This window comes from Rhodnius prolixus, unplaced genomic scaffold (assembly GCF_049639745.1).
Source record: "Rhodnius prolixus isolate KJV_2025 unplaced genomic scaffold, Rpr scaffold_1, whole genome shotgun sequence".
Lineage (NCBI taxonomy): Eukaryota > Metazoa > Arthropoda > Insecta > Hemiptera > Reduviidae > Rhodnius > Rhodnius prolixus.
The window spans coordinates 17,348,575-17,363,789 of NW_027411581.1; the positions used below are offsets into that span (position 1 = coordinate 17,348,575).

Consider the following 15,215-nt stretch of genomic DNA (forward strand, 5'->3'; position numbering starts at 1 on the left):
ACAAGTTATATAATCAACGACGACACCTATGCTGTACCTATGGTACTATAGCAGAGGTGTCGGTCGTCGTTGATTATATAACTTGTTTACGCATTTTATCTTCCAACAGTTCAAGGAGAACGGGTCATGTCGTTGAGGTCACCGCTCAAATAGTATATAATTGTTTGTAATCACTTAATATTATAGTACAACTTTGTTGTTGTCATTTTCGTCCGTTTCACTGGAGGTTCCAGAGACTCCAGAACTGCTGGATCCTTCATTTGTGAATGTGGAAAACATATGTCACACTGGCAATTCGATGTATGTACTTCTTCAATATTATCTGATGTAGACATATCTGTAAGTATACACTGCAAGAGTACATAGCTCAAAAATACAATAAAGCATTGTCAATACATAGAAGAAAATATCACTCAAACCAATCTGGATTCTTATACGAACATGTATAATACTTCAAATACTTGCAAATCGCCAGATACCGGCATTATTAAAAACAATTCCATTAAAAATAATGAAGGATCATCCAACACTACAACTACTATGGAACCAGATGCTGGAGATCTACTCCTTGCATACCAATCTGGATACCACCGATGCTCCAGGATTCTTTTCCGACGATTCATCCTTTGAACATTTTAACGCAATGTGTAACATCACTACAAAAGTACTTGAATTCATCAGACCAGATGGATTCTGGTATTGCTTCAAACACACAACCAACACCCCCACACATACCCTTCGTCCACGACTGCGCTTATTCCAACAAAAATTGTCAATGTGGGCCCATCGACGCAATACAACAACAGTATAAATCAGGAAGGAAGCAACATTATAACCGACGAATCATCAGACGAGGAAACTTCCAAGATCTATCCAACTACATCCAGCATCTCCAACATTATACAACGATGGAAGGGCGCCAACGGCTAGCAACGTCGATCGATGGCCACACCTGGATTGAGTCTCTTACAACTGAGAATTATGCCATACCAGCAAGTGAAAACAATGGATCCAACACAACGCTACAAATGTACCAAGAAATATGCACAGGTAGTCCCGAACCCATTACAACACACCACAAATTCGACTATTGCGCCACCTGTTTCGGGAACTAGAGAAAATCACCGAGGACGGGTCTGGTCTCGAAAACAATATGCCATTGAGGTGATTTTCCGGTGGTTACAAACACACGTAATATTCTTAATCTGTCAATTCTAGTCTGTCGCTTCCCAATGACAGCTGAGTCATCCCAGACTCTTCATATTTCTTCAAAACATTGCCTGTTGCAGTTTTTCTTGGCAATCCCAAGCTCCATTCAATAGCCCTTTATTCAATGTTTTGAAGGAAGCCGTTTGTAAATATAAAAATTATCCTTCAATGCTGTTACGCTATTCCACAACTCGCCAGTGAAGCCAAAGCTTAATATTCCTTTATAATTATTATTTTAACCTCCACTGTAATAGACATTTGCTTTAAAAAAATGTCACTTAAAGCATAATATTTTACTCTTTTAAAGTCTAAGGAAAAGGTAGTAGAGAAGGTAGCAATGCTGGCCCTGTAATTACATACTTTCTAACCGGTGAATGAGTAAATAACCAACCACAAGAGAACAAAAATATAATAAGAATTTTATTAACTTTTTATAACAAAATGTTACTGAAATTTAATAATAAATGAATTGTAGATCGTGAAATATTTATTTGAGAGCTTGTTACTTTTCTCCTTTTTGTTTAGGCGTGGTGTGTAAAATGACTTTCACCTACTTTTATATATATATATATAAAAATTTGTCTGAAGAAACTTCAAACAATAGATGTTACTGAGTTGTCTGAACCAATTCTGACGAAAGTATAACTCCGGTTGGAAAATAAGTGAAGTTTTTATGTTTTTATCCTCGGACCGTATATTCAACATACTTATTTTTTACAGAGGTTTTTTACTTATTTTTTCAGTTAGTTGCCATATTTCAGAACTGCTTACTTTTCCTTCAAAGAATTTTACTCTCTTGGAAACCACATTTCTTACATCTTCAAAGAATAACAAATAATTAAAGAAAATTATATCTTATGAATGTAAATAGAGCAAGAGGTGTTTTTTAAATGAACGCTACGTATCACTTTAAGATAAAATTGTATATTAATTTTAAATTAATTAAACTGTGACTTAACTGATCTATTTTAATTACCAAAGCTTGGTAATTTAGCTTCCTTCTTAAAAAGTTGTACATTAATGTCCACTGTACCAATTTTTTAATAAAGACATTAAGCACGATGCTAATTAGTTTTACTTAGAATACTAATGATGATTATAAAAAATTGGGAAAAAATAAAAAACACATTAAGTAATAGCACATTGTTATCAAAGCTTGAGAGTTTTGACTAGACAGGTCATCTTCAGCCTATAACATAATTATGTGTAATTCAACTAAGTTTGATTTACTTCTACATTTTCTAGAGAAAATACATAATTAGTAAACCCTGGCAGTACAGTTATTATTATACAAAATCGCATTCTTCAGTACTTTTTCCTCATCTTACTATTTCGAAATTCAATGGTTCTACCAAAAAATCTTTTAGGACGAATTTCCAGATTTCTTCTGAAAACTTTACAGTTTTAACTTTCTCTTTACATCTAATGTTAAAAGGAAAAAAAAGAAACGTTTTTTGAGGTTCTTGTACGACTACAACTTTATGTACTGGGCTAACAAGCTGAAGTATTATTAATTACTTATTCAAAAAGATGTTACAGAATTGTATAAAACATTTCTGAAGGATTTATTTTTTATTACCATAATTGCATTCATAACGATATAAAATTACCTAATATAAGGGTTTAAAATTAAACTGTTCGGGAGGTCGCCGCAATGATGGTCATATTATAAATCTTGAGGTAACAGCTTTTTAAATAATAAAGTGATAGAAATACCATCTCTGAGATAGCACGGTAATTTAAGTTATAAATTTAGCAGGAAGTAAAATGAAACTGTTTTGAACAAAATAGAAAAGGTGTAAAAAGAAGTTTAAACTGTAAATATAAAAGAATTGTCATTCATTATTAAACTTGAAATGAAAATAGAAAATGAGGTTAGATTAAAATAGAGCCACAATGGATCCACGGGTCACGGTGGCGCAGGCCTTTAAGGCCGCCCTGCTAGAATCTAATCTAGATTAAAATAAACCGTACAAAAATATTTAATACCTAATAATAAGTATATAGCCATGGTAGTAAAAATAATTGGGCGGCTTTAATAAATAATAATGTTAGGTTTCTCTACAAAATTTAGGAATAAACAACAAAAATTTACAACATAATAGTTAAACCAAAAAATAGTCTTTTATCTAAGTTTGTTACAATCTGAAAATGACTCAAAATTCGTAACGTCTTTACTGTAAAAAATGGTTGAAATAGGGGATTTGAAAAGAAAAATTATAGAGACCAAGTGAAAGTTTTTTGGAGTAACGCTGAAATAAGGATAATGAAGACTGCCCCATGTTGATGATCTTTTGAATAATTTAACCATTAGCGAACGGAAATGGAAAGTGAAAAACTCAGAAATTAAGTTTTTGGTTGCTACATACCCACTCGTAGGCAACAAGAATCAGTGCGCTTCCATAAGTACTATGTAGTTCGTTACTCGCCATTAAAGCGAACATTCTCATTGGCACAAACCCTTTCTCGCTAGAATTGTTAAAGATGAAAATGGAGTGATTAAATTAATTTTCGACATTGAGATGTAACGCCACATCCCCAGACTATGTTGTACATCTTGTTGAGCATTACAGATAAGAAAAGCTACAGAAACCAGCTGATTGCACTGAGAATCGAGCAACTTCGCTAGGAGACTTAGAGGATTTTTGTTTATAGTTCCTTGAAACATTTTCCTACGGAAATTTATTTAAGGCACTTCTAGGGAGGGGTCATCTTACGATTCCCTCTAAAATTACATTTTAGTGAAATGTGCTTACTCAACATCCAAAGATTACATTGTCAATCTGCCAAGTTAGCAAAATGGCATGAAAGAAACTATGAATCAACTGATGTTTTCTTACACTTAAGAAGAAAAAGAAGAAGAAAAAAAAACGTTCTATCATGAATTTTGATGAAAACTTATTTTAAGCATGTTATTTCTCTTGTCAGCTTAAAAAATATGCAATATAATAAACCTACTTTTAAAGCCAATCAACATTTAATAAATATGCGAAGTTTGAAGAAATAAATGATTATTTTAGTAAGTGTAAGTTAATCACGGGCTTAAACACTTTTTAAAGGATACATCCTATAAAATGTTCCTCATCGCAATTCGGAAGATCCCAAACAATGCCTGTCATATGTTGGAAAGCTAATAGCCTTTTCCTTAAAACAAAAATCAAATATGAAACGTATAAAATAATTGCAAAAGTTGAATGGATGCTTTTGTATTATGGAGTGAAATAGTTGACGAAAACCAAAAAAAAAGACAAAAAATTTGTTTAAAAAATCCATTGATTCCTTTTGTTTTTTAAACAAAAAAAAAGTTAATGTTATTAAATTTAAAGTAGGCCTTCGACATCCATTTCACTTTATAATATACTAATATTATTTGTTTAATAACATGTCGTTATTTTTGAAATAGATGAAGAATGACAATCTGAAGCACTAATTAGATCTGCACAGATTGTGTAGATCTCAGGCTCATACAAGAATGAGTTATTGTCTATATTAATGTTTCAATGTTATAATTACTGTAAAGAATCTATGAAGTCCACATCTAATTGGCTTAATCGGGCAGTTGCTTTTCCTCTCCGCAGTAAATACTGTTGTTTTAGACCGTCTAACTTTTTTGTCTCACATTTCTTTTCTTCCTGGAAGTGAACAGATATAATTTTCTAAATTTTATTAAGTACGTTTTAAAAATTAATAATTACAACGTAAAAAATATTTAAAGCATAGTTTAAAATAGTTAAAACAAAATTTTAAACAATTTCAATCACATTCAGTGTAGAAACAAGGAAACAGCTCTGTTAATTAGAAACCTGTAAAAAATTAATAAAGTAACATAGTGTGAAGGATAGAAAAAACAAAAATTAAAAGTTAGTAAGTGAGCAAATTATTTAACATTTGTACTTTTAATTGAAAATAAAACATGCATGAATGTAAAAAAGGTTGAAAACCAGTATGTGTTGCAAAAAAAAAAAAAAAATCATTACAATCATTCTTTCCAAGCAGGTCACATTTGAATTAAGATTGGTACGCATTTGCTCTACTTCTCTTAACTGTACGTTTGTGTCTTCAAGCTCATGCAGAGCTTTTTCTTTCTGTTTTTGCACAACTGAAAAAATAATTTACACAACAGTTTAAATAAATTGTGTAATGAGCAAGTATAGATTTATATAAAAAAAATCCGGTTCTACCATTAAGCCAGTTGTTAAAATCTGAATTTATCACATCTATCTCTTTCAATAATTGGACTCCAGTTCTGCGTTCCTGTCCATGATGATTATACGACTGAATCTCTTGAACCAACTGAAGATCCATTTGTAATGTGCTAATAACTCAAAACCAACAAACCTTGAATGTTAATAATTTACAAAGAACAAAGAAGTAATAAGATTAATCATATTAGAATACCTCTGACACTTCCATAAACAAAAGCAACTTTACTTACAGAATGGTTAATTTAAGAATTTGGCGCCAAAAGATTACGATATTATAAACATTTTGATACGCAAAGTTTTATTATATAATATTTACAAATATTTATATATATTTACATAACATATAATATATATTTAAATATTATACAGGCAATATTATAAACAAAACTATATGACCTGCCATTAATTTGAAGGTGTTCTTTTCATTTTATAACCAGCAATTACCTTTCCAGGTTTAATACTGTGTGAGGGCAGTGTGTTAATATTTATTTCTTTATTTCTTATTAATAAAAAATAATAATAATGGGAGAAAATTCGGATAACGTGAAAGATGATGTTAAAAAAAAGTCGTATGCTGGAATCCCAGAGGCAGAGTTTATGGTAGACAATTACTCTTGGTAAAAAAAATGAAAACCTATTTAAATATATCTTACATTGAATGTTTTACTTTTAGGAAGATGTTGATAAGTATATGGAATCAGCACCAATTAATGGAAATGCAGAGATGGTCCTCAGAAAGCTTGATGAACAGCATAGTAAATATAAATTTATGGAGTTTAATTTGATTTCAAAGAGAAGGAGGTATGGCCATTTTCTTTTTTGCAGATAATGTTTTGAAAAAATGTTGTAGCATGGTCGTCTATTCATCGCATTTGTACGAAATAAATATAAATGTATAAAGCCAAGTTATGCAGTAAAAACAAAGCTGAATTCTCACCCTTGAACTAAAACTTTTATTTTTCATTGATTAGACCAATGCCCTACTACATTTTGCAAGGCATAATTTAAACTTTTTCTATATTCTTTTTAATTTAGCCTGTTTTTTTTGTTTTTTTTTTTTAATTGGTCAGAATCGAATATCGAAAAATGCTTTAGCAAATATCTATTAGCTTAGAAAATTTTCAGGTTGAAGGTACAAATTCCGGATTTAGAAAAATCTGTTGATATGATAAAGTTACTGATGAAGCAACGGAACTCCACAGTAGATTTTAAAACGGAGTTCTTATTGACCGAGCAGGTGTTTATGAAAGCTTCTGTACCCCCAACTGACAAAGTTTGCCTTTGGCTTGGTGTAAGTAGCAACAATTATATTATATATGAACATTTATTTAAACGACACTTTAATATAAAAATTTAAATTATTTTTTAAACAAATTAAGGCAAATGTAATGTTGGAGTACACTTTGGACGATGCAATGGAACTACTAAATAAAAATATTGATACAGCAAAAAGAAATCTTGGATTTGTTGAACATGATTTAGATTTTCTCAGGTAAATCAATTTTTTGTTTCTTTTCTTCTTATGGTTATTGCAATTTAGCCATCATTCATTGGTCTGTCTATCATTCTAATATCATTTTTATTTTTAATTTTGATATTCACTTTATTATTGTGATTATATTTCGTTCATAATAAAATGTATGATTTTAGAGTAATTTATTTATTTTGTAATTATTATTATTGCTATTAGGCATATTTTATGTATTTCTGTCCGGTGCTGGATTTTCATCCATTACAGAGGTTGATTGTTTTCTCTTTAGTGTATAGAATTTGACTACCAGGTATTTTTCGATCTTATACTACACTTACTGAATAAATCATTTGTGTACAGACAGAAATATAAGAGGAACTAAATTCTTTACATCACACTAATGATTCAACTTCTGATAATGGATAAACTTCGAAACCGTTCAGAAATATAAAAAAACATGCATAATACAACTTCAACGATGGTTTTAAGCCATCCCATACCCCATATTTTAACTAATAATTTTGTTTAACATTTTAAATTAAATATTAATTTCCTATATACAGGGTGTTCATTTTAAGACTGTTTAAATGCATTTCACGCTTAAACGATTGATCAGAGCAAAAAATGGTAGAGGGAAAATTTGTTGTCTGTCACCACTAGTTTCAGAATATGGGACTTGATTTTAGATTCCTCCCGCGTACGCAGACGCGCGTCCAAAAGTAAGGGTTCGCAGATTTTCATATACACAATTTTACGAGTATAAAAGGTATAAAAGAAACCGGAAACTGCAGTTTTATATCTTCAAAAGTTAAAGGTGCTAGGCCATTTCAAAATGTGATATTTATTAATCATATTTCAATTTTTTAACTTGTTGTCAAAGAGAAAGAGGGGAACGCGACAGGTGAGCTGAGCTCTAATCATTTGCAGTAAGCTTTGTTAATAACATAATCTTTATTTTAGGGATCAATTTACCACAACTGAAGTGAATATGGCTAGAGTGTACAACTGGAATGTTAAAAAGAGACAAGCTGCTAAAGTTGACTCATAATGAAGAAATCCTTAAAAGCTTTTTTGTTTTATTTTACTCTTATGTTTAAAAAGTAACTGTTGACTATTGCTTGAATCATGTTTGGGTTACAACTTAATCATACTTTTTAGGCCTGTATTTAAAAAAAAAATGAAAAAAAAGTAATAAAAGTGGTATCACTGTTCTCTGATTTAGTAGCTTTTTTTTTTTGTTATTAATGTGAATTACTAATCTTTATTTTAAATCTAATGTAAATCTAACACATGCACACTTTTGTAAATAAAGCTAGTTGTACTAAGTAGAATTGTACATCTATATCTTATCATTTTCGGTGCGTAACTTAAATCATAATTAACTGGCAATAACATATAATCAATGTGATCGTCCGGGTGACCGTGTGTTTTTTCATTAATTACAATTACTGATATACAGTAATTGTAAACGCAAAAGAATTCAGTTCTCTGTATTGCAATTGACATAGCTACATTTGATGAAGTACTTGTTAAAAGAAAAAAAATCTAGTGAAATAAAAAAGCTATATATGAAAGTCACACAACGGGCTTATTTAATGTAAGAAACAACATGCAGCGAACGAAGATGGGTTAATTGTTGCATTTCAAAATTAACTGCAAAAAGTGGTAAAAGCTATAATATTGGAGAAACTGTAAATATACCTTCTATAAAAGAATTTGTCTACACAGTAACAGCTCTGTCCTGCGAACTACATACTTTCCGCTATCTAGGAAATATTCCGTGATGCGAATGATCCTGAAAGCTGGTAAACCTGCTCACCTTCTCTCATTCTACATACCAACCAGCTTACTGCCGACTCGGGTAAAAGTTTTTGAAAAACTGTTACTTAAGCGTGTTAACCCCATATTATCGGAGTTTGGTGTTATAACACTAATTAATATTGGTCTGGTATACCAGACCACCGATTTGGTTTCAGGAGTCGACATAGCACTGAACAGTGAACAACAATGCCACCAGATGGTTGATGCTTTTGCTTCAGCACTGGAGAGAATACAGTGTTGCTCAGGAGAATTCTTAGACGTAAGCCTGGCCTTCGATCGTGTTTGGCATCCTAGATTATTGTTCGAACTAAAAAAGAGTCTCCCCTCAACATACTACCTCATTCTACGATCCTATCTTTCAGATAGATCCTTTCAAGTTAGTATTGACTAAGCAGTCTCTTTCTCAACAGTGGTGACAAGAGTGCCGCAGGGAAGTATACTTGGCCCCGCACATTAGACTTACTGAGCAACCCTCTACAGTACATATGCAGACGACCTGCCACACTAGCTAAAAGTACTACCCTTCATCAGCTTCATACAAGTTACAGGCACACTTACATAACGTGGAATCCTAAGAAGTTACGGATTGAAATGAACCCACGAAATGCCAGCTTGTCACGTTTAGTCTCCGACGGGGCTCCTGTCTTCTTCAATAGAAATCCTATTCTTTGCAAAGATCTGGTGGTCTACCTTGGGTTCTTCATAGACATGCTTCACGTGGAATCCACACATATGACTTAAAAGACAAGCAATGACAAAACGTGCGAAACTGCTTTTCAGACTACTTCAAATTGCCCTAGAATTTAATCGTTTAATATACAATATCGTCATCAAACCTGACCATCCCAACATTACTAAATGGGTGGATCAAACCTATGTCGACTTACGCACTAGAGCTGTGGGGTTCCGCCAAACCAACAAACATGCGGATTGTAGAAACATTTCAAACAAAACTACTCCGACAAATAGCTGACGCCGTTTTCTACGTGAATAACTTCACTCTTCACTGCAACCTCAACATCCCATTCGTACAACTCGCCATAACGAAATATCAAAAGTTCCATACTGCTCTGTCTACTTGCTCTAATCCTCTCGTACTGTCTCTTGTATCCTCTGACATCCCTTACAATCCTCCTCACCGACTGAATCATCGACGGCCCCGATACTTCCTTGGGGTCTGAAGATAATCCATCATTAATATCGATATCCTTAAGAGAGGTCTACCGCTGGGTAGTTCCTCTCTTCCTGCCTTTCACGTACCAGTTTATCTTATTTACGTACCTATTTACTTATTGTATATATTTATATAGATTGTAAATTTCTAAATAAATATGTAATGTATCAGGATATACCTTTAATTTTTAAAACGTTGTACAGAAAAGCGACGAATTGAAGAAATGGCACTTAATGTTGAAATAAAAGCTAAGAATTCTCCAAAACTTTTTATTTTCCATGCATTTGGACGAGTCTACCATTGCAGATACTAATGCGTTATTTTTTTTTTTTTGGCGCATCAACAGCTGAGGTTATTAGCGCCCGGAGCTTTTTCCAGTGCTCTGCCGGCCTCCGGACAGTGTTCTCTCGTTACAGACAACACTGTCCATCACCGGACAGTGAGCTGTAAGAAGCTCCTAGGAAGAGAAAATCTAAGGGTCAGCTGCTGGATTCGAACCCGGGACCTCCGCGTGGGAGTCCAGTATGCTAACCTCATAGCTAATCCCTTCCCTACTAATGCGTTATTGATGGCAAATGTACTTTATTTTGATGGAAACAATACGTTGCGAGAAGAAATGCTGTCCTAGTAAATCTCAGTACAGATATCTAATTTAATACTGCGGAACTATACTTTACAAAAAAAAAATCCTTTGAATAATATAGTTGCATGCGCTATACGATTAATGGAGCACTATCAATCCGCAATCGTAGATTTGTTGCTTATTAGAAGTGTCAAGTGTTGTACGCATTCATTGTGTGGTGCACAGACACCTCTTACACTTAAAACACTTAAAGGTAGTCAAAGTACTGTGTAATTATTTATTGACCAACTTGAACTACTTCGTTTTAATCTACTGAGAGAATTACGTCCATTTTCTGAATTATCACCTATAAAAGATGACGTAACTCGTTCGAAGGATATTGACCAATTAAGTAGCTACCTCAATGAACTTAAATTGGGCACAGTAAAACCATTTGAAGATAATTTTGAAGGTGTGTTACTAGATAAAACATTCTTTTTCCGCAAATATTGAATAGGCTGGTACAACTTGCCTAGAAGAACTGATGGAAATTAGATATGAAGAATGTAAACATAAAATTAAAATTCATGGATGTGTAAACCTATGGCAAAATAAAAAAAACGCCTGTCTTAAATCCAAATATGTGGAAAATGATATCCAAAATGATCATGCCTTTCCGTACCTCATATCTTATGGAAACGGGCTTTAGTGCTGTTAATCATTGACCGCCTGAATATTTTTGAAAGAGACCTTCGTTTGCGGCTTACAAAAATTGAGCCAGATATCCAGCTTTCAGTTTCGCAGCATCAGCCTCAGAGCTCTCATTTACAATTTTGTTCATTAAATGTAATTTTATCAGACTTCAAGCCTCTGTGAATGCAAAGTACAAAAAAAGATAGATTTTAGTAAAGAAAGTTGTTTTATAAAGACTTATTCTGCCAAATTTAGCGTAACCAGCTGTAACTCTACTTTATAATTTTTTGTTAAAGTTATTTCCCTACTTTATAAATCATCGTTACTGTGGAACTGGTGGGCAGATAGAAAATTTTACTACTAACAGAGATAAAAAGTAGGCGGTCGAAGGGTGACAGGTATAGGTTGACTACCGCTGGCTTAAGGCATAATATTAATAAAAAGGGGAGGCGTTCAATTTAATAGCATTTGCTAATTATCTCAGTAGTTTATTTTTTTAAATTATTTAAGGCACGTCTATATCTGATGTTATTGGTGCTCGGAGCTTTTTCAGTGCACTGCCGGCCTCCGCATAGTGTTCACTAGTTATAGACAACACTGTCAATCACCGGACTGTGAGCTGTAAGTAGCCCCTAGGAAGAGAAAATAATCTAAGAGCAAGCAGCTGGATTCGAACCCGGGATCTTCGCATGGTAATCCAATGCGCTAACCGCATAGCTAGTCCCTTCATTTCCGTAGTTTACTAATGAAAGTTCTGATAGACTAATATATAGATATCTTTGAAAAAAACTTTTCTTTGACTTTTCATTTTCTCGAACCTGTCAAATTATTGAGAAAACAACCGACATTATAATATTTGTAAAACTCTCTCCGTAATTGTATACAATTTTGAAATTGGTATATGTTTTCAATACAAATAAGTAAATGTTGTAATACTTTTTTGTCTCTCTTAACAAAATGTGCAAGTCACACACTATGAGATCGTTTTTCCACCAGATGATACTCTATTACCATTGCACCAAGTTTTTCATTTCATTATTAAATACTTAATCCAATTCTTTATTCAAATGAAATTCATAATTACCTTTCTGGAAATTAAGATTTAATTAATTACCGTTTGGTTAGGTAATGAAAAGAATAGCGATAATGAACATAATTAACTTACCACACTTTTTAAATTACTTAAAAAAAGTACGATATTCTTAAAAAGGCGCTTGTAGTAATCATGAGCTCTTCTCACTGTTATCAACATGCTTTCAGTGAATGAAAGGGTAGGTCTTTTAGCTCAAGAATAATTGGGAGAATATTTAATGTAATTTAGTCTAAGTTTTTGCAATAATAATAAAGCACAGTTTTTATAAGTGTGTAACGTGATGTACATCTGTGGCTTGGTAAAAGAAATAATTTTCACATTTTCATTTATTTATTTTATTGTTTGCGATGCTTAAGTCAAAAATAACCCTTGCTTCATCAAAGTAACTCAGATCTTTTTTATTTCATACAAATGGGTTTAGGACCGAAGTGGGAAGGGCACTTGATGAAAAGAAGAAAGTTATTTTACTTCACTTGTGCAATGTTATAAAAATTGAAGAAAGTGACTTACGCCACTTTTTTAACTGAGTCACTGATAAATTAATTTTTTATTTGAAAGAAATTTTTTGGAATTAAATATTCTCATTTTGTTATATGTTACCTGGATATTCTGAACTATAAAATATTGAACAGATTTTTTTAATAGATGCCAAGTTGAAAACAAAAATCTTCAGGCAGATCCACATATGTTAAATTTTATCAACTTACAGTTACAATAAGAAAACCTAAATTACAATTCTTAGATTTATGGAATGTAATCACCCATGTATGTATTATAAAGGACTAGATACATAGAACATTTTTAAGGCACTGAAAACGTTTAAACTGCGGCACACATTTAAATTAATTTTCTTCTGAATCAGCATCAGCCTCGTCTGTCACAACTTCCTTGCCTTTTTTTGAGGATGTTTGTGCAGCAGCTAATTGGTTTTTAGCATGAGCAACTGCAGCCTTCGCAAGCTGCAATTGTTTGTCTAATTCCTTGATGGTGTGATGAGCATCTTCAAGTTCTGTTCGCATATTTTCAATTTCATTAGCCGATGGACGTTTGTCACCAAGATTTGAGCGCATAAATCTTAAATTTTGATTAAAGTAAATATATTTAAACCTTATTTATTGATAATTCATTTCATTTAATAGTTACTCTCATTTAGTGTTACAACATCAACAAAAGGATACTCTAAAGCATCTTCAGGTTTATCGGGTTGTTCATACAATAATACCAGAACCTTAGTTAGGGCATCCATTACTCCAGTTCTCTCCAAATATTTTCGAAACTCCTCCCGCTTAGAATCTATTGGCTACGTCAAAAGAATTAAAAATTACGCCCAATAAATAATGTAACAAAAAAGAATTATTTTAAAATAAAAGAGGAATAAAAATTTGATAAAGTTAAGCTAAGAATTGTTTGGCAAGTATATAAAGTTCAGCCTAAAAAATTAATTATAAAGCAACTTACCCGATAGGACGACATTATATTAAATTACAGAACTATAAAGGTAAAATTTAAAGGGAAGTCAAAGTTCAAATGTAATCAGCTGTAAACAGAAAAAACAAATACCATTGTCAAAAAACGATAACTAAATAATAATTTATTACTTAGTTAGCCCATAAATCGAAAATAAATATATAAATAATAAATTGGTGCACAGTTGATGTACATATAGTCAGGTTATATTTAATTAGAGAATAAATTGATAGCCCCTATCATTTTTTTGGGCATTGAAATAATGAATCGAGACTACGAAGAATCGATTCCAAAATGGCTTTTTAAAAATTTATCTAAAAAGTATTTGCTTTGTAAAAAAAAAAAAAGAATTGTTGATGAAATGAAAGTTACAAAAGAGTTCTATGTAGTTTTTTATTTTTTCTTAATTGCAATAAAAAACAAAACATTTCTATAAAAAGAATATGGTTAAAAAAAAAAATGCGTACACTAATAATGAAAATTTGCAATTGCGATCAGTAGAGGAGTAAGGATTGAAATATGTTACTGTGCTTCTTTCGGGAGCTGATTTTTGTACTTATCTGCTCCTTAATGCACTTTTCTAATTTTCAATAATGTAAAGGGTTAAAATTATTCATTCAAGATATTAAACCGAGATGCCATAAAATAAATTGCCGGAATCAAAATCCCGATCCGCTAAAATCCAGAAAGTTATGTGGCTAAATGGAGAGAAAATAGTTGATATTCAATAATTTTGATTCTGCTGACTGAAAAACTTCCTTCTTTGTTTTTTATATATTTTTTAGCGCACAGTTGTATTTTATAACCTCTTTTAAATTTTGATTAAAAACTCATAATTTAATCCTCATTAACATTCCAATTCATCTGAAGAAGAATGCATCATGCATCAAAGTTTTTTTTTTAATGAGGTCTAGAGTTTGGACATTCTACTGTCTTTAAAAGCCTTTATGTGGCCCGATCCCGATACAATTTTAGAATAGTATGACTTCCACCTAAAAAAAAGCACAGGGAACCGGTAATAGTAGAAATGGCCCACCGGATTGTGTTGTGTGTAGTGCAGAGGGCGCTCCCTTATACTTTTTTTCAATTTTCCGGTGATCAATAGTGTTGCCTGTTTCGAGGGAAAGCTTTCTAGATATTGTAAAGAATTTTTAAAAATCATTTGTTCAAGAGATATCACATTTTCTGTTTTGCGATTACCATATAAAATCAGATTTGCTGAGGTTAAAAAATTACCTTTTTACACTATTTCAAATGCTATAGACTATCGGTCAGAAAAACTTGTTTTAAATCTCAATGTCTCTTAAAAGTTGGCCAAAATCTTTACAAACATTTAAAAATTTCAAAAATTAAAATTGTGAAAAATTGTGTCCATTTACAATTTTTTAAAAACTTTTTTGTCAAATTGACTTTACATACATATGTACATAAGTATGTATGTATACTCAGATGTGAGAATACATTTGTATCACACATTCTAAATAATGATTGAATGTTAAACGTGGTTTCAATATTTAAAG

At 32.1% G+C, this 15,215-nt stretch overlaps 3 protein-coding genes across 8 annotated transcripts; 1 reads left to right on the plus strand and 2 right to left on the minus strand.

Moving 5' to 3' along the window:
• Positions 1-1,744: 1,744 nt before the first annotated feature.
• LOC141456125 (uncharacterized) lies at positions 1,745-5,779 on the minus strand. 5 transcript variants are annotated; one of them, XM_074131802.1, is made up of 6 exons: positions 5,645-5,779; positions 5,391-5,547; positions 5,187-5,308; positions 4,723-4,841; positions 4,274-4,353; positions 1,745-2,027 (listed from the first exon to the last, which is right to left on the minus strand). In XM_074131802.1, exons 2-6 carry the CDS (start codon positions 5,512-5,514, stop codon positions 1,924-1,926), a joined length of 549 nt encoding a protein of 182 aa, XP_073987903.1. In that variant the 5' UTR covers positions 5,515-5,547; positions 5,645-5,779; the 3' UTR covers positions 1,745-1,923. The 5 variants fall into 5 exon arrangements, with proteins under 5 accessions (XP_073987903.1, XP_073987928.1, XP_073987910.1 ...); XM_074131827.1 differs by having other exon boundaries at positions 5,391-5,531; positions 5,645-5,759; XM_074131809.1 differs by having other exon boundaries at positions 5,391-5,531; positions 5,608-5,735.
• Positions 5,780-5,843: 64 nt separating this feature from the next.
• Positions 5,844-8,216, plus strand: LOC141456120 (prefoldin subunit 3-like). The gene is made up of 5 exons (XM_074131799.1): positions 5,844-6,014; positions 6,088-6,215; positions 6,540-6,705; positions 6,794-6,906; positions 7,846-8,216. Exons 1-5 carry the CDS (start codon positions 5,937-5,939, stop codon positions 7,931-7,933), a joined length of 573 nt encoding a protein of 190 aa, XP_073987900.1. The 5' UTR covers positions 5,844-5,936; the 3' UTR covers positions 7,934-8,216.
• Positions 8,217-12,547: 4,331 nt separating this feature from the next.
• Positions 12,548-15,078, minus strand: LOC141456180 (c-Myc-binding protein-like). Of its 2 annotated transcripts, XM_074131928.1 has the most exons (4): positions 14,932-15,078; positions 13,687-13,765; positions 13,407-13,528; positions 12,548-13,302 (listed from the first exon to the last, which is right to left on the minus strand). In XM_074131928.1, exons 2-4 carry the CDS (start codon positions 13,699-13,701, stop codon positions 13,071-13,073), a joined length of 369 nt encoding a protein of 122 aa, XP_073988029.1. In that variant the 5' UTR covers positions 13,702-13,765; positions 14,932-15,078; the 3' UTR covers positions 12,548-13,070. The 2 variants fall into 2 exon arrangements, with proteins under 2 accessions (XP_073988029.1, XP_073988031.1); XM_074131930.1 differs by lacking the exon at positions 13,687-13,765 and having other exon boundaries at positions 14,932-15,075.
• Between the last annotated feature and the right edge of the window lie 137 nt (positions 15,079-15,215).

Coding starts and splice junctions, on each gene's coding strand:
- LOC141456125 (XM_074131802.1), bottom strand. CDS start 5,514: ATGGATCTTCAGTTGGTTCAAGAGATTCAGTCGTATAATCATCATGGA. Junction 5,309..5,390: donor TTTTAACAACTGGCTTAATG/GTAGAACCGGAT, acceptor TTATTTTTTCAG/TTGTGCAAAAACAGAAAGAA. Junction 4,842..5,186: donor CCTGCTTGGAAAGAATGATT/GTAATGATTTTT, acceptor GTTCACTTCCAG/GAAGAAAAGAAATGTGAGAC.
- LOC141456120 (XM_074131799.1), top strand. CDS start 5,937: ATGGGAGAAAATTCGGATAACGTGAAAGATGATGTTAAAAAAAAGTCG. Junction 6,706..6,793: donor AAGTTTGCCTTTGGCTTGGT/GTAAGTAGCAAC, acceptor AAACAAATTAAG/GCAAATGTAATGTTGGAGTA. Junction 6,907..7,845: donor CATGATTTAGATTTTCTCAG/GTAAATCAATTT, acceptor TCTTTATTTTAG/GGATCAATTTACCACAACTG.
- LOC141456180 (XM_074131928.1), bottom strand. Junction 13,303..13,406: donor AAACCTGAAGATGCTTTAGA/GTATCCTTTTGT, acceptor TCAAAATTTAAG/ATTTATGCGCTCAAATCTTG.